An 18,481-nucleotide genomic window follows, 5' to 3' on the forward strand; every position below is an offset into this window, starting at 1 on the left:
TTGTTTGCTGAGCTTTCCATCAGCACTTCACACTCTCCCCCACTTTTACTTCCTCTGTCTTTCTTTCTTGTTCTCTCATAACCATTTCCAACCCTGTGGAAAAGTTGTTGATTTTGTTAAAAAATCCCTCTGAGACACAATCATCAAAGACAACTTAGACAGTCAAAAGATTCTATTTTGGTGTTATAAGAACTCCCTTTGATTGCATGTTTTAATGGCCATCATTCTGTGGGAGAGTGTGTTGTGTAAGCAGAGAACAGATGGCGCAGAGAGCATATTTTAACAACCAAATTACTTGTTTTGTAAATGAAGAGCTGGCTATTACAATTTCCCCTCGAATGGGTCTTTAACTTCATCTTTTATCTCTCACACCTCTCTCCTCAGGCATAATCCACCAGATGAAAGGGGATTATGAGACTGCACTGAAACTCCACAAAACACACCTGGCCATTGCTCAGGAGCTGAATGACTATGCTGCTCAGGGCCGGGCCTATGGTAACATGGGTAATGCCTACAATGCCCTGGGAGCCTTCGATCAGGCTGTTCGCTACCACCGCCAGGAGCTGCAAATCTCCATGGAAGTCAATGACCGGGCCTCGCAGGCCTCCACCCATGGAAACCTGGCTGTGGCCTACCAAGCCCTGGGAGCCCATGACCGCGCTCTGCAGCATTACCAGAACCACCTCAACATCGCTCGTGAACTCAGAGATGTCCAGAGCGAGGCGCGGGCTCTGGGCAACCTCGGCAACTTCCACTGCTCTCGAGGAGAGTTCCCTCAGGCCGTGCCCTACTATGAGCAGTACCTCTGCTTGTCCCCGGACCTCCAAGACATGGAGAGCGAAGGGAAAGTTTGTCACAATCTGGGTTATGCCCACTACTGTCTGGGCAACTACCAGGATGCTGTCAAGTACTATGAGCAGGATCTAGCTCTGGCCAAGGACCTTCATGATAAACTGAGTCAGGCCAAGGCATACTGTAACCTCGGGTTAGCATTCAAGGCCCTGGGAGACTTCACCAAGGCAGAGGAGTGTCAGAAATACCTGCTGTCGTTGGCCCAATCCCTAAACAATGCACAGGCTCGCTTCAGAGCACTGGGGAACCTCGGGGACATATTTGTCTGTAAAAAAGACGTGACTGGAGCCATTCAGTTTTACGAGCAGCAGCTGGCCTTAGCTCACCAGGTACACCCACACACAATGAATGTAGTACTATAACACATACTGGAACAATTCATCATATAAATATGAAATTTCATGTGTATGTTGATATCACTCACTCACGGCCCTCATGCTGATATTTCTGAAATTCTATCTTGTTTCAGGTTAAGGAGCGTAGGATGGAGGCCTGTGCCTATGCCGCCCTCGGGGCCACCTACAGACTTGTGCAGAAATATGACAAAGCTCTCGCCTACCACACCCAGGAGCTGGAGGTGTATCAAGAGCTGGGCGACATGCCAGGAGAGTGCAAAGCCCATGGTCACCTGGCAGCTGTCTACATGGCCCTGGGGAAGTACGCCATGGCCTTTAAGAGCTACGAAGAGCAATTGGAGCTTGGTCGGAGGCTGAAGGATCCTGTTGTGGAGGCTCAGGTGTACGGAAATATGGGCATCACTAAAATGAATGTAGGCGTGATGGAGGAAGCTATTGGCTACCTGGAGCAGCAGCTGGCCACTTTGCAGCAGCTGAGTGGCAACGAGGCATTGATGGACAGGGGCAGGGCCTATGGAAACCTGGGAGACTGTTATGAGGCTCTGGGAGACTTTGAGGAAGCCATCAAGTACTATGACCAGTATCTGTCAGTGGCACAGAGCCTTAACCGTATGCAGGACCAGGAGAAGGCCTACAGAGGCTTAGGCAATGGACACAGGTGAGTTTGCTTTAAATTAAAGGTTTCACATTGACTATTTCACATTGCTAGAAAAACTTTTCAGTCTTTGTATAACACACCAGAATCAATATCCCCTGGCTGTTGTCGTATAATAGACAACAGCCAGGGGATAATTGTATTGACTGGGTATTACTAATATTCACAGTAATCCTACTTTGCATATTGTTTTTCTCCTTGCGCTTACTATAAAGGACCACCGTAGTTCAGAGACACCTTGGAGCTTGGATACGAGCCTGGTGCTCGCTGTCTCAGCAGCAGCCTAGTGGCCCTGGCCTTATCTGTATGCAAAGAGGCTTTGGCACGCAGACGTCTGAAACTGAGTTATTTCGAGGCAAACCTCTTACATCTCGTGTCTCCTCTCCCTTCCATTTCTCCTGATGCTTCAAAGAGCCGATAGCATCCTAGGAGACAACAATGCAAAATAAAACACGAAAGACTTGCTGAAATCCTCATTTCGCAGATGATTTTCTTCTTATTGTGCGTCTTCAGCATGACGCCACAGCAATCACACATGGCAGTATAAGCCATGCATGAGTTCAGAGGGGAATAATAGACATCGCACCCTTCTCGTCTTCTAACAGCTCTCAGTCAAGCACATGCGTTATCACGCAACTTCAATTAAGCTTAAGGCTTTTATTCTTTTTAATACTCCATTTGAACCGACATCCGGCAATTGTTGGTGTGCCTGAGCATGTAAATGAAGTATTTTCGAAGGCTGTGAAAGCAAACAAAATGCAGAGAAGGAATGAATGCCACTCCATTGACAGATACACAAGGGTCTGGAAGCATGGATCCTTTGACAGATCAGGTCTTCAATACCATCTCTTATTAGAGACGATATCACTCTTCAAACAGCCTACATTTTGAATTTCATATCAGTGCTCACACATTTATCATACAGCCTCCCACACACTCTGTACCACATCAACGGCTACCAGCAGTGTGTTGGACATCTAAATCTATATTTCAGAGCAATGTGCACTCCTTGTTGCGTCCCAATGGTCCTCTGTTCCAGGAGAATATATGCATCTGCTTGAATCAAGAATATAGTTTCCCCTACATTTGAGATAAGCTGAGAGACAGATTTATTTTGAGGGTTGTGGGCGTCAACGATCTCTCAGTATTTGTTCAATTTGGATGGAAAAAGCCAATGACAGATTTTCTTGGAGGTTGCCTTGTTGGTTTCTTATCTTGCATATCTCACTCCTAATCTCATTGGTTTTCTGTCTTTACCTGCAGGGCCATGGGAAACCTACAGCAGTCGCTGGTGTGTTTTGAGAAGCGGCTAGTAGTGGCTCACGAGCTGGGGGAGTGTGGCGGCAAGGCTCAAGCCTATGGTGAACTGGGCGCACTGCACAGCCAGCTGGGAAACTATGAGCAGGCTATCTCCTGTCTGGAGCGCCAGCTGGCCATTGCCCGTGACACCCAGGACAGAATTCTGGAGGGTGATGCCAGCTGCGGTTTGGGCGTCGTATATCAATCTATGGGAGAGTATGAGACAGCCCTGCGGTGCCACCAAAGTGACCTGGAGATTGCAGAGGAAGCAGGCAGCGCCGCACGCCAGGCCCGCGCCTATGGGAGCTTGGGCCTAACCTACGAGTCGCTTGGAAACTACGAGCGGGCAGTCGTGTTCCAGGAACAGCACCTAAGTGTTGCGGCTCAGACTAATGACTTGGCTGCCAAGACGCTGGCCTATGGCAGCCTGGGGAGAACACACCACGCACTGCAAAACTACTCACAGGCTGTCATGTACCTGCAGGAAGGTGAGTGAGTCAGGGAGAGAGGATTGCCTTTGTTGCCTGAGCTGATAGGCTGAGAGTTTGTGAATTCATGAATATGAAATTCAGAGCCTATTTGTTGCTAAGCCTTTGCCACATTTTATTAGGCTGTGGGTTTGTGTGTGTGCACTGTGAGTGCACAGGGGGATTTTGTGCATATTATGCGTCTGTGTTGTCTTCTGTGCTGTATAGCTATACCAGCATTTGTGTGTGTATGTCTGTGCAAACCTATCAGGATGCACGCCAAGGAATTGTTCCTGTTTACTGCTAGCTGTTCTTCACACCCCTATATCTACTTTTCTCAGAGGGTTCTTTGCAGTGAGGTGCCAAAAGGATCTTTTCACACAGTGGCTGACAGACTCCTGCTTCACAAGTTTCATTGTCCCCTACAGATTAACGGTGAAATAGAAAGCTGCAGCTTTGCCTCTCAAAAATTAATTATGTCAGTGACGGTGCAGGTAGAATTTGTCACCGAGGGTGTGATAAGTGGAAGCATCCGTGGATGTGAGCTGAATGTCCAGGCCTCACCCGTGCCCACTGACAGACCTCATTCTCAGGAACACCCACTGTGTTACGAGCCAAACCCTGTTTGAATCCAGGAAAATTGCAGCTCATATAAGAGGACAGTTGTATATTTCACACTGCAGGGAGTGACTGCAAGAGAACAGGAATATATCTCCTCTATCGCTCCTCCGTCCACTTAGAGTTAGCCAGGCCTGCAGTGACCCACACACCCTCTGCAGGCCTTCTTGTTGAGCTTTAATGGAAACAAAGGCGACAGGCCATTCTGTCTCCACCCTGTCCTCCTGTTGTCCCCTGCACTGTCCTTGTATTGTTCCTCGGTCTGGCTGTGAAAAAGAACAGTGCCTCGACTATCCTTGACAGACAATTATTTCTGGCCAACCTACCCAGACCGAAAAGTTGGCAAGGTGTTTTTCCCTTCATTTTTTCTATTTTACTCTACTCCTACGGCAAGTTGTGTTGTGTGATTTCTTTTTTTTTTTTTTTGTTCTTCATGCTGCATTGCTTGTTTTTTGTTCATCGAAAAAGATTAATTGGAAGGAGGGATAGAAAGGCAGCTCCAAACTAGTGCAGATACAGTTGACAATATGTGACTTTCAAATCAGTGTGTGTGTGTGTGTGTGTCTGGTGGTTATTCTGTGTAGCACAGTAATACAGAATGACGAGGCTACGGTGGAAGACACATGAAGATTTTTTTACTGATGAGAAGACATCATTTCTGTCACTTCAAGTGTTCTTCACACTGCTCCACAAGTTATCTTCCTGTAGTTTTATATTAAAGGACATTGCACATCGCTGTCTCATTCTTTAACAAAAGAGGCATTTCACACCAAGATGCACTTTCCAGCGATTAACGCGATGGTGTCATTAAATCAATGCCGTCATTGTAGCGACTAATGGAGGTGTTTAAGTTTCTCTACGCTTCATTTATGGAACCCCAACTAATGAAATAACAAAATGTACCTTCACAAGTCAAATGTAAAATGAGGTGGTATATTGATACATGCAGATTGAAAATAAAAGAACAAATATGGAATATGCAGAATATAACCTCATGGATAAAATCCAATTGAATCGTGTCAGTTTAAAATACAGACTTTATATCATTTGTATTTGAACAGACCATGTTATTATATCTTTGCTTACCTGTACAATACATGTATGAGATAGTTACATAATTAACTACACACTTGTATGAAAGCTGCATGATCTGTATGAAAGGAGCCTTTAATCATGTGTAAGACAAATTAGACCAACATTTTAGGTTCATATACAGAGTATGTAAGTGGTGCATTTTCAATATATTATTTTATGAAGTGTTATAAACACTAATAGTTGTAAGAAAACACATTTGAGTAGGCTGGCCTTTGAACAGCTTGTCAGGAGGCATATCAAACTAAATGTAGTTGGAGGATTAGTATCACTGACAAATGTCTGGACTTTTCATCATGATGTTGAAATGGCAGTCGGGGTTTAACTTGTGGCACAGTTAGTTGCTGATATACTTTTATATTTCTCTTGTTTTATTTCCCTCTTTGGCTCGAAACGGACAAAATCTTTCAACTCAACATTCAACATCTGAAAAAGGGAAAAAAATGAGGCTGACTCTCCATTATCTGATCAATTATTAAGCAAGTGCTCACAAATACCAATATTTAGTTCTCACAGTCCCCATCATGATCAGTATTTATGCTCCATGTCAGAGGTCTGTGGGATTTCATTTTTTTACACAGAGTGGAGAAGTGGGAGTCACAGTAGTGAGTTAGTATCCTGAAACTGTCTCTAAGATTTATTTTCCACAAACATTGTTTATGGTACGCTTACTGTACATGACACACTGTTCTTTTCCCCATGTGGTCATGATCAAAGAGTACCGGGTTGTCATGTGTCAGGAGTACGCAAGTGCCGGGTTATTTTTGTTTCCGGCACAACACACTTGCGGTTCTACAGAGATTCTGTGCCCTTCTTCCAACGCACGTGCATCTGGCGTCTGCACGTAAAGCTTGTGTCTGAAGCCAGAGGTGCGTGGGCTTCAGGGGCTGCAGAAAATCTCTCACCCAGCTGTCAAGCAGCCTTTAAAGTGTTCTCTAGTTGCTCTTCAGGGTGCAGCCAGCCACGGCCACATCCTCGTGTCAGCCGCTGCTACGTGACTGTGCCTGCGGGGCGCACCAAAGGCACGCGGGGTGACAGTGACAGACACTGAATGATACAGTGTGGGAGAAGAGAGGGAATAAGAGAGTTGGGCAGGGATGGAGAGAAAGAAAGAGAGAATGGCAGGCGGGCGGAGGAGAATGATAGAGATCGGCATGAGTCATAATTCACATGTATTATTTCACTGTCAACTGGAGTATAAAGAAAACATAGAGTTGGTTGACATTCAAGCTTGATCATAAAGAACTAGAGCAGCTCAGAGAAGGAAATGTTTTTATGTGTGTGTGTGCATGCAGATGAAAGGATCAGAGATAGAGTTGAGATGAGTGAGGGGTGAGACTGTCAGAGAATGAAAAGGATTATTTAGATCTGTTTCCGCTCTCTTTCTCCAGCGCCTAATGAGCCCTAAGCAGTGCCGAGTTCCCGCAAGCACTGCCACCACAGTCAAGATGAAACAGGTAGAGAGAGCAGAGGGGGGGCCAGAGACGCAGGCACGGAGATGAGGAAGTGAATACGAGAGGGAGAGGGAGAGAGGAGCACAGCAGATGCATGGGGGAAGAGGGCAGGCAGACGGAGCGAGGGTGTGTGGAAAGATAAGGCGAGAGGGGAAACTGTTTCAGGCTTCAAAGACTGCCGGCTAACGCGGCCATGGAGGAGCCATGAAGTCTATGCTTGCCTGGTGTGCAGGGTCCTGCGGAATAGGCTGGCTGTTTCAGGTCACGCTCTCTGTTCTTGGCTTATCTTGTCCAGCCACAGACTGTTTCCCAGGAATGCCGAGAAAAGCAGACTCGGATGAGGCTGGCTTGGCCCATTTGACCAAAAGCATGTTTAGACCCCTCCATCACACCAGCGAGTAGAGAGAAAAAACAACTTGCAAATACAGAGCCGTGTTAAGTGAGACTGTGCATGAGCAATAGCCTATTGCAAACTGCAGACTGCTTACTGTGCATTTAGCACCTTGTGGGTGATATGTGTCCCAGCAGCTGTCGTTTTTTTTTTTTCTCATCATTGTACTCTGTGGAGTGTCATTTTCATCTCAGTAATTGGGCAGAACCAAGTGCTCGGCAGGTAGACTAAGGACACATGCAAAGATGTGACATACGCCTCACTGCTTGAGGGATTGAAAGTGAAAAACAAACTGCATGCTCACCAGGTGATCTGACACAGGCACACTCACTGAACATACACACCTAGAGCCACGTATACACACACACACACACACACACACATGCACATTCTCCTCTGGCTTCTCAAACAACTCTGAGCGACTCTCAAACAAAGTATCACGATTAAATAGACTTTGCCCTGTAAGTTTGCACACGGTCTATTATTAGCTCATCAATGTGTTTGCAAATATTTGGCGACGTCTTCGCGATGTTGCGTGGCTTCTTTCATGCACGCATTAAACGCGTGTTTGCTCAGCCAGTCGATGCTTACAGCCAGCATTGATTACTATGCAGTGCGATTAGTTCTCCAACAGCTTTCCTCCATGGCAGAGTGTGGGTTATGTGTCCCAGTGTGAGCATTATCTTACAACTTAGGCCAAATATCCAGACCTGTTCGCTGTCAGAACATCAGTACCACGCTATGCTTACATCTGTTACTCTGAAAGATACCTAAGAGTCTGCCTGCTCTGAATAATCCTTACTCTCCTCTCTCTCATCTGCTCCCGTTTCCTTCCCTCCTGACAGGCCTGCGGCTTGCAGAGCAGCTGGCTCGGCGTGAGGACGAGGCGAAGATCCGCCATCGACTTGGGCTCTCTCTGTGGGCCAGTGGGAATCTGGAGGAGGCCCAACATCAGGTAAAGCATCTCCTTCTCCTTCCTCGTACTACCCGGACTCACCTTGACTCAGCTATCGTCTCCTCTCCTCTCCTCCATCTGGCCTCCTTCGAGAAAATCCAGCACCTCTTGTAGATAAAACTGACCTCTAATAAGCACACATCTGTTGGTCGGGAAAGATTACAAACCAAAGACCTGGTGAAACCTATGTTTTCACTAATGCCCTTATGGTTGAAGAAAGACCCAGAGGAGAGAGAGCGCAATAGATGAAAGAGAAGAAAAAAGGAGAGGTGGCTGTAGAGCTTGAACACCTCTGCTGGCAATATGCTGGGGAGTGTGTTGAGCTGATAAATGCTGTCATCTCAGCAGACAGGCGGCAGATGACTGAAGATTTGTTTTTGTAGGTATGTGCATGGTCTCAGGAGTCTCAAGCCTCCGCATCACACACGCACTCACTCCTATTCAGCCCACTGCCCATCTGGCAAGCATGGAATATCCCCTTGACATCTCTCTTTACAGTCTATCCACACGCCACAGCTCAAGATTTGATTTTTTTTTTTTCTCAGCTTGTGTATCCACATACAAGTCTGTGAACAGTCAGTCCAACAGCAGTGGCTGTCACGTGTGTCTGTAGAGATGTTATTCAGCTGCTTTCATTTTGAAAATCGAGTCCAAAACATTTCTGTTATGATACGTGCACACGATGTACAGCTCTTGTGACCCAGATCGCTTTCTTTCTCTGTCAAAACGTAACTTTGTCTGTTTGCAATTATCTGCAACAAGAGTTGGAAAAGAGACTGGACCAAGGTGGTGACTAGAGCGGAGGCTCATGAGTCATTTTGAGGAATTTGTGTTCAATTAAAGCTAAATATTATTCTAGCAAGCCAACGCAACATATTTTCCACTGCATGTTTCCTTCCCAGTTGAATGCTTGACCGTGATACCGTAACAGTGCATATTAACATTGTGTTGTCTTTGTTGCAACATACAGACATCCAGTGCTTTGCCCACATATACCACAGCGAGCGATGTTTACATGCCCCCCCCCCCCCCCCCCCCCACCTCCATGTCTCCAGCTTGTAGCCCCCGGGGTGAATTTGTGGTGGGAAAAGGACGCTGTTGTCCTCAGAGTACACATCAAATGGTTATTCATGAGCCGGCCTGTTGCTACACATGACCTTGGTAAATACCCTGACCCACTTCAAACCTCATTTGTGGAGGCTTGTCTTGAAATTCATAAAGCATCCATAGCGGATGAACGAGAGTACTTGATCTCATGTTCCTCGTTCTCCACATATTTAAACCCAATCTCACCTTGACACGCTGATTGGCTCCTCCTGATTCTAATCAGCTATTTCTACAGCACATGCTCCCTCTGAGAACCGCTCACATTCGTATCTATGGAGAAATGAATCAATACATTCATGTGTACTTATTTTTTATTTTTTTACCTCCGATATAATCTGTCACACAGAACGAGAGTTTACCAGGGAGGTTGTTTTACAAAGATCTTTAGCGGTGCGTCTGTATCCAGCAGCGTTTGTGTTACCGATGCAGTGTGACGTTGACGTTCACTTAACATGTCAGATAAAAGCCATGTCAATGTCAGTGACGGGTAAAACATGCAAGTGCTATCTGAGCGCACAGCAGCTGAAGAGCGTAGCAGATTTCACCTGTACCACAGCCAAGGCAAGTCACTGCAGACGCAGCACATTTTGGGATTGTTTCCCTTTCATCTGTGCCAGGAGGGGTCAGGCCAGAGGAAAGGCGCTGGGAGAAATGAGTTTAACTCTTAAAGGGATGTCTGCAAGCCAAACAGATTCAACTAGCACTGCAGCAATCCGTCCACAGTCCTATCGGCACAATCAGCCTGAGACTAGCAGCTCCGTCTACTCGCACTAATGCAGCAAAGCGCACAGATTCTCTGCTGATCTCTACTCTCCCCATTCACGCATGACCTTGGGATATGCCAGACGAGCTACCGCGTATGCATATGTGTGCGCGCAAGAACCGCTTTTGCTCTTTCTTTCTCCGACCCGACCCAGCAGCTCTGATGGAATCCATTTCATCCCCGCAAACAAGCTTTTCTTGGCTGCAGCTCTTTCTTTGTCTTGTATGAACCGTGGTCGAGCATTGAGAGCCCTCTCTGCTGGCCCAGGACTCCCGGAGAGTGGCTCTATAGCAGTCCCAGTCACCCTACAGGGCTGCCGTAGGCGCAGAAATAGGAAATCAATGAAAGGCTCCCATGAATCAGCACCCCTGGCTAGCTCCGCTTGGCCATTGTGCAACACTGCTGCCGCCCCACCTCTCCATTGTCTCTCTCTGTCTTTAAATCCAATGTCTGGCACTGGACGGAGAGGTCTAGTAACACAGACAGGCCCACTGAGTTCACAAAGAATGTATTTCCTTGGACACTGTCCGTCCAAGATGCCCAGGTAATGGTTTAGCTTCTCATTGCCCTTTCCCATGTCCAGACGAATAAGAGCTGAAGAGAGGTTTACTTGTGTTGAATGGTGATTCATCAAGCTACAATACAGTACCTTCTTTAGTTGAGAGAGAAGCAGAATTGGAATGCAGCAAGTCTCATTATTGGTGACGAGTTGAGGTGGGATTGTGCCATCTAGCGGCCACATTTATTCTCTCTTGAGTCCAATCAAACATGCATCTTGGAAGATGATTTGTTGTACATTTATAGCCATAGTGTCTTTGTGTAGCATGACTGCTTACATTTTAGCATGGGTCAACACAGGAGGAATCAAACCTATAAAACAGGCAGTGATGTTTCCCTCGAGAATCAGACATGAGTCAAAGAGTGATCGTACAGTTGTACTTTTTAAAGGAACAAGCCAGGAATATTTGGAAACAGTGTGTTGTTGTTTATCCTCAGTTCTACCGGGCTTCTGCACTGTTTGAGACCATCCGCCATGATGCCCAGCACAGCACAGACTATAAACTCTCCTTGTTTGATCTGCAAACCTCCTGCTACCAGGCACTCCAAAGGGTCCTTGTCAGCCTAGGTATGCCCTTATAGACACTTCTCATAGCCTCACTCCTTCAATTTGTTGGAAGTTTAGGTTTTAGCCTTTACTCATTAATGAGTATTGAACTCCGGATACATACAGGTCACCATGACGAGGCTCTGGCAGTGGCAGAGCGGGGTCGTACACGAGCCTTTGCTGACCTCTTGGTGGAGCGGCAGACAGGCCAGCAGGAATCAGATCCCTACACCCCAGTAACAGTGGAGCACATCTTGGACACCGTCAACAGCCAGAGGGCCTTGGTGCTTTATTTCTCCATGGCTGCTGGCTACCTGTACAGCTGGCTACTGGCTCCAGGAGCAGGTAAGAACTGACTTTCTACTTTGGGCTACTGCTCTCATTCCAAATTGATTTTATTGTGGTGTTGAAATCCTATCATGTCTGTCTGTCTTCTTGTTAATGTTTTCTGTTGTTCTCTCTGGTGTCAGGCACCATCTGAACAATGAAATTTAGTGAGTAGGTTTCAAATTTCCCCCTTTTACTCGGGTAAAATAAAATGTACCTGCTGGTTATATGGTGACACACTTTAGCCAATAACTCCTGAATCTTCTTGTTTTTGCTCACAGTCCTTTTTTCGACACATTTAAGCCGCAGGCTTTTTCTGCAATTTTGTAACTATTTCTCTTCCAAAGTTGTTCCTTTGAAATATTGCACCGAGCATCTACTTTTGTAATACATGCATTGACATGTCCAAAAACAATAGTTCTTTGGTGAATTCTATATGCTAAAGCAATCAAATGCCATGTCATTTTAGGGATGGACACACACTGCAAATGGACATAAATATCTCAGATCTCTTCTGTCTGTACTGAAACAGCTTTCTTGTACATAGTTTAAAGCTATAACGGCTACACAGGTGAAAGCATGTACACAAAAATAAACGCACACACTTGCTTGTTCTAATCAAAGCGGATAAAAGGCCTTGAGGCTGTAGCTCAGGGGTCTCAAACTCCCGGCCCGCGGGCCGAATCCGGCCCGCTACGTAATTTTATGTGGCCCGCGAATCCGCCAGCAAAAAAAAAAGTTACATATATATATATATTTTTTTCTTTTTAAGTTAGACTTGATCATAAAAAATCCCCATCTTCGAAATTATGAGATAGAAAGTCGAAGTTATGAGATAGAAAGTCATAACTATGATAGAAAGTCAAAATTCTGAGATTGAAAATCAAAAGTATGAGATTATAAAGTCAAAATTATGAGATTGAAAGTCAAAATTATGAGATACTGAAACAGTCATAGAAGCAGCTCTTTGGCTGGTTACTGTACATTTAACATGGAAATGTATTGTGAGTACATTGAAGACGACTTTAAACTGTGAATGCAGAGAGTTATTTAACAATATGTTACGAGTAGTGACATTTACAACCGGCCCTTTGTGGGCGACCATGATGCTGATGTGGCCCGGAGTGAAAATGAGTTTGAGACCCCTGCTGTAGCTTGTTTTCAGCTGCAGGGGTAAGAAGGCCAGCTTTAACACCAAGCGGCAGTGCCACCTGCCACTCTGCTGTTAGGATTTGCCCCCTGCTTTGCCTCTCACCCCGGAAGACATCTGCCAATGAACCATGCATATTGAAAGCGACACAGCCAAACAACATCGGCAACATCTTCGCACATGCCAACAGGAAAGCACTTAGCTGTTGCACCATGACAACACATCATTTCTCTGTCTCTTTTCATCCTGTCTCCTTTGTTTTTGTTTCTTTCTCTGCTTTTATTCTGATTTTCTTGCGGTATTGCTTATGCCCTTCTTTGTATACTTCTCAAATTCGATCTCTTTTGTTGACAAACTGAGTAACAACACAGGCAGAGGGATTAAGATGCAGCTTGCTTTCATGACTTGTGAAATTGCAGTTCCAGAGAGAATAGGCAAAGCTGCAGGTGAACTAAAGTGCATGTGACACGACCCCTCTACCTGCCACACTGTGAGCTGTTCTCTGGCTCTCTTCTGCTCTCAGCTGCAAATAGCTTAAATGAGAGTCGTGGCCCATGTCCCATGCCACCAAGCCTGAATATTTGATGAAATACAGCTTCCAGGCAAACCGATGAACTTGACCCCCAGCACCAGTCATATGGATAGGGAGGAACACTACAGGGACCAGTGAAGGATCTTCAAAGTGTTGAATATTACCCCAGGCTAAGAGGGAACCACTTGCTCACTAATCACCTGTCTGTCACTTCCTGGCGTTCCCTGGCATCCAGCTGGCACACAAACATGGCCTGCTCCAAAGAGTCTGCAGTCAATAAAGAGCTACTATGGTTCTAATTCCTTCAGTAGTGTACATTCTGTCATATTTCATCGACCTGAATCACATATACTGTTCATTCGATGCATTTAATACAAAATATGCATGCAAGCACGTCCACTTATACAGCACTGACACGCCCACACACACACACATACACAGGCACAGCTCCTAGTGTGCTCTTCCCCGCCCGGCTCTGATGCTTGAAACTCAGCTGAGCTCTCATGGCGGGCAGCAGATGGCACAGGCAGCCTACTCTTATCTTTTATTGAACGTTATTTGTTTTATTTATTTTGCTCAACAGATGCACTACTGCATGTGGCCTCACGCACAGCTTTCAGTTGAAACCATCCAATATTCCCTCCTGTCATGAGCGAGTAATGCACATGTATACGTTTTTAAAAAAAGACGGTGTTCCATTTTTTTCCTTCTTTTTTTAAACTTTTTACTTTGTGAACACCTTAAAGCAGCCATTCATGTTTGCCCTCCCTCGTCTCTCCGCAGGCATCCTGAAGTTCCATGAGGTGTACCTGGGCGAGGGCATATCGGAAGGAGGGTCAGACTTCCAGGAGGGAAGCGTCGGTGGGGTGGTCAGCGGCTCTTCATTGGAGCAGCACATTGCCAGTGCCCGTGAGGCTCTGGGAGTAGAGTCTTATTACAGCAGGTAAAATGTGCACAGCTGTCAAAATGCTCATTATCCATATCATAACATACTCATAAAGGAGTAATTGCTAGAATGTTCGCCCAACACTGTTGTTGGGATCTAATCTAAATATAAAACATTCAATTTTGCCGCTATCGCTGATTTAAATAACCCATTAATAAAACCCATTAATAAAAAAAATGAAAGAAAGGCAGTGCAGATCACATTCTTTGATCAACAAGTGCTTTTTGAGCACTTTTATCCGTGGAGATGTCTGATGAGGGGTTATTTTATCATTCAGAAGGTGTGTGTGTGTGTGAGTGTGTGTGTGTTTAAAAGAGTGTTATTCTGCCCCATTGCACCATGTGATGACAGGCCTCCACTACCTTCCTAAAGTACTCGCCAGTGGGGATAAATGAGACGGAATAATGGCTCTATAGCCAGACTATTGGACCTACCAAAGAAATATCGAACCTGACAAGTACAGGACTGGAGAATGGGGTTCCCTGACAATATAAGGAAGAATTAGAAGACGGTGGAGATGCAGTGGTGAAATCGATGGAGTAGAATTCAAAGAAGCAAAGGCTGGTGGTTAAAGACCAGAACAGACAACAGGGACTGCAGCCCTGAGATGTATCGACAGCTAAAATCACCCATTGACATGACACATGTGTCTACACCACATTTGACGTTGGCTTCGTTCTCTAGTTGGTGTTTGATCCATAGAGGCCAGCTGGTCCGCCCAGTGCCAGCCCTCCTGCCCCATTACCAGCTCATTTACTACCCCAAAGGGAAGCGCACACACCACTGCGCCTGGATGGGCACAATATGGCACCACTTACCAGCCCATTCATTCTTCAGAGTGCAGAGAAAGGGAAGCAGCACTCTGAAATGAGTGGAGAGAGAAAATGAAGGGGATGGAGAAGAATGGGGGGAGAGCATATGCGTTTCAAAGAAAGGATAGTGTAGAGAGGAGGGGAGGATGCAGCCCTTGTGACAGCTAGACATCTTGTGTTTCAACAAATCGATTTTTCTTTCAAAACTGAATTTGTATTCTACATCCAACATTTCTTGAGTCCCCAAAGGTCTGTCAGTATGTACACCCTGGGTGAATGAATCCCCACTGACTGGTTCAGCATCACCAGCATCATAATGAAAGGATTTCACTCTGCTTACCATCAGGGTGTTGGACCAAGCCTGGGAAATTAGGCCAAGTGTGTGTGGGATGAACAGTGTGTGTTTGTGGCGGATCAGGAGTGTGTGTAGTTGACTTATCCGCAGAGGAACAATGTAAGTCTGGGTATTGTCTACTTTGCTAAAGTGCCTTTTTCTTGCCAACATTTCAGCAGCTGTACAAGTCTCTCACTCCATCTCTCTCCCTCTCTTTCTTTCAGAGGGTGTTCGAGCAGTGAGACAGAGAGTGAGGCGGGAGATTTGTTGGACCAACAATTTGAGGAGCTCAACAACAAGCTTAACTCCGTTACTGATCCAACAGGCTTCCTTCGCATGGTGTCCAGAAACAACCTGTTCAACAGGTAGGAGATTTTTACAAATCACCTGGGGTCTCATTTATAACAGTTGCGTAAGCACAAAAAACGGTGGCTGAAAGAGGCGTTCGCCACTTCCTACGCAAACGTTGTGATCTATAACAACAAACTCTGACCCATGCGTACGAACATTTTGGAGACACGGGAAATTGGCGACACAGATTTGGTGGTGAATTGAAGCCAGACTGTAGAAATTCAATTCACATTTAATTTCACTTCATATGACACGTTATTTTGCACTTATATATTCTCTTTACCATTAACAGTCAAACCAGCAGTGTTATTTATGCTTGTACTAGTGTAGATGACTGTTAGCACATTTCAATTCTAAAAAATATAAACCAGCTTAAACCTCTAATCAAATTTTGCTGAATATTTTATCAGCGCTGTCTGCACCCCGGAGCACAAAGGAGAGCCCGAACTACCGACTCTCGTGGTCAGCTGTGTGTAAAATACCGTCAACTAGCGTTGATTTTGGATTTATAAAAGGAAATAGCTCACTGGCAGCCACACGCAAGGTTTTATGAATCTGAATATGTTTTGGCGTACGTGCATTTCCTCCTTTGAACATACGCAAACATTTAGTGGGGATCCTATGCACTGTTTTATAAATGAGACCCCTGGACGTTCCGACACAAAAAAATGATTACAAATATCTGCTTGGGTAAGGAGATTCATGGGTATTGTGGCTCATCTATGAAAGGAGTCTTTTCTCCATTGTTTAGCCACCACAGAGGCAGCACGTAAATCCTCGTTATTAAATAGACCGAGTAGAGCCATGCTGCTAAAACCTTTGTCAGCTGCCTACTCTGATGGGGCCTTGTTTTGTGTGCATGCCTGCACTAGACACAGACACCGATGTGGTTTTAAGATGTTTGCCCTGTCTGTGTTTGTTTGTGACAGATTTGCGACGGGGTATTTCAGTGAGTCTGCCAGTGGCTCAGAGTATTATTTAACGATACGAAGCAAAGTATTCATTTACTTTGTGCTGACTGGTTATGTATGTCAATAGAGTGTGTGCATGTGCGTGCATATATGTGTGTGTCTGGGTCACATTTCCCTGTCCTCGTCCACAGTTGAGCTGCTCTTTGATGAGAGGGTAATTCCAGCTTTAATTGAGTCTCTGTGCTCATTAAGCCCCTTTAATGGGCTGCCGGTAATGATTCGCTCATTCTTTTAGGCCTCAAAAACTCTGAATTATAAAGCTCCTCGTGCTTAGGAGCCGATCGACTATCACAATGTTAAAGCAAGAGAAAATGAAGAGAACCTCATTGTCATTTCAAGTCATCTATCCTGGGGTTTCATGTCAGATAATGTACATGTATGTGCTTTTCTAGGCCTCTCTTTGACTTCACTTCCCCTGACAATTTTCCCTCATGTTAAGATTTAGGCTATTACTGGTATGAATACCTCAATATTTCCACAATTACTCATAATTACGAGAAAGGAGAAAAATATAATGAACTGAAATTAAATAACATTTAAATCAAAATACAAGAACAATATACCCATATTAAAAGATCAGTGCTTCATGGTGTGATGTCTTCATTGTGTTATCATTGATTGCTCTATTTTAACACGGAGATCTAATCTTTACCAGGGAGCTGGGAAAGATTAGATCTGGGAAATATCTATGGGAAGGTGATAATAAAAGTCTCATGTGTCTAATCCCCGTCTGTGATTAAATATGTTTTATCTTCACATGATAGCATAAAAAGATGGTTTGAAGATCTTGATGAAGTTGTCAGTAGAGAAGCAGTAAGCACTGATTAAGCAGGATTTCTGCATCAAATTGAAATTGGATCAGTATAAAAATCTCAATGTGTGTGTAATAGAGGCTAACTTGTCCACCCTTGTACCGCCACTCAGATCACACTTGAAGGCATGTGTTTCAACTGTAGCCCGAAATAGGCCGCCACTGACCGCAATCCTCGCCTCTCTTAGTCTTTTCTTTTACGTTGTCTTCCTCTACACTTGACACTCACCTTCTCTTGGCTTATCTCTTGCCTCCTCTCTCATTCTTCCTGTCAGGTTAACAAACGATTGTTTGCTTTCCCCAGGGAGGCTCATGCCAAGGCCTGGGAGAGAGACAGAGTGTTGGGAGGCTGGAGGGAAGCCAGTGGCCAGGGGCTACCAGAAGGGCAGGATAGATGTCTGTTGGCTGGGGCCTGGAGGAAACGCTGGCTGGTGGAACAGATGGAGAGTAGGGACAAGCGTGGCCATAAAACTCGACCCTGTGTGTCTACAGCACCAAAGGCTTTTAACCCCACGGCCACCATTAGCACAGTTCGCAGTATGTTGTGCATCTCTGCCTGAGCAGGGAGCTGCCACCCCCGTCAAAACAGCTGACATGCCTCAAACATACAGGGCTGTGACCTTACTTTCTGTTAGTACTGCAAAATACTCATTGGCAGTGCATTGAAGACACTCACAATCTCATCTTACATCAGCTGGACACTCTTGAGTTTTGATTGTGTGTCGAGTAAAGATGGGATGAGCCCTGCTCTCCGCCTCCTCTAGTGGGGATTGTGGCAAGATTGCTCCTTCGTGGTTCTGTAAGCACTAGACTACCACGGTGCAATACTGCCATCTAGTGGAGCTCTTCATATTGACATTATATCCTCAGTAGGATATGATTGAGTGTTGCTTCATGTCAAGAGGAATAATATATGATTTGTTCAGAGAGGGATTACAGGACATCACAATGCAGTGTGGTCTGCCTTCATCTGCATTGTACTCAGTGTGCTTTAGATCTGACAGTGAGCATGTTAGAAAAAGAAAGACGATATCTTTCTTTTAACCTCCTCTGTGATGGAGAGTGTTGGATCACTCTCTTCTGCTGCAGCTTTGTAGTGCCACAAGTCAAACTCACAGGAACTACAGTGGCTG

At 45.3% G+C, this 18,481-nt stretch overlaps 1 protein-coding gene across 1 annotated transcript in view; it reads left to right on the plus strand.

Moving 5' to 3' along the window:
* The window catches only part of LOC306778060 (tetratricopeptide repeat protein 28-like), a 106,961-nt gene that overhangs the window by 81,151 nt on the left and 7,329 nt on the right, over positions 1 to 18,481 (plus strand). The window contains exons 6-13 of the mRNA XM_079269418.1: positions 385 to 1,181; positions 1,322 to 1,866; positions 3,127 to 3,650; positions 8,030 to 8,139; positions 11,006 to 11,135; positions 11,241 to 11,459; positions 13,907 to 14,066; positions 15,440 to 15,580. Of these exons, the coding sequence (XP_079125544.1) occupies positions 385 to 1,181; positions 1,322 to 1,866; positions 3,127 to 3,650; positions 8,030 to 8,139; positions 11,006 to 11,135; positions 11,241 to 11,459; positions 13,907 to 14,066; positions 15,440 to 15,580 (2,626 nt within the window). The remainder of the gene's footprint in view (positions 1 to 384; positions 1,182 to 1,321; positions 1,867 to 3,126; positions 3,651 to 8,029; positions 8,140 to 11,005; positions 11,136 to 11,240; positions 11,460 to 13,906; positions 14,067 to 15,439; positions 15,581 to 18,481) is intronic.

Source organism: Melanostigma gelatinosum, assembly GCF_949748355.1.
Source record: "Melanostigma gelatinosum genome assembly, chromosome: 6".
Lineage (NCBI taxonomy): Eukaryota > Metazoa > Chordata > Actinopteri > Perciformes > Zoarcidae > Melanostigma > Melanostigma gelatinosum.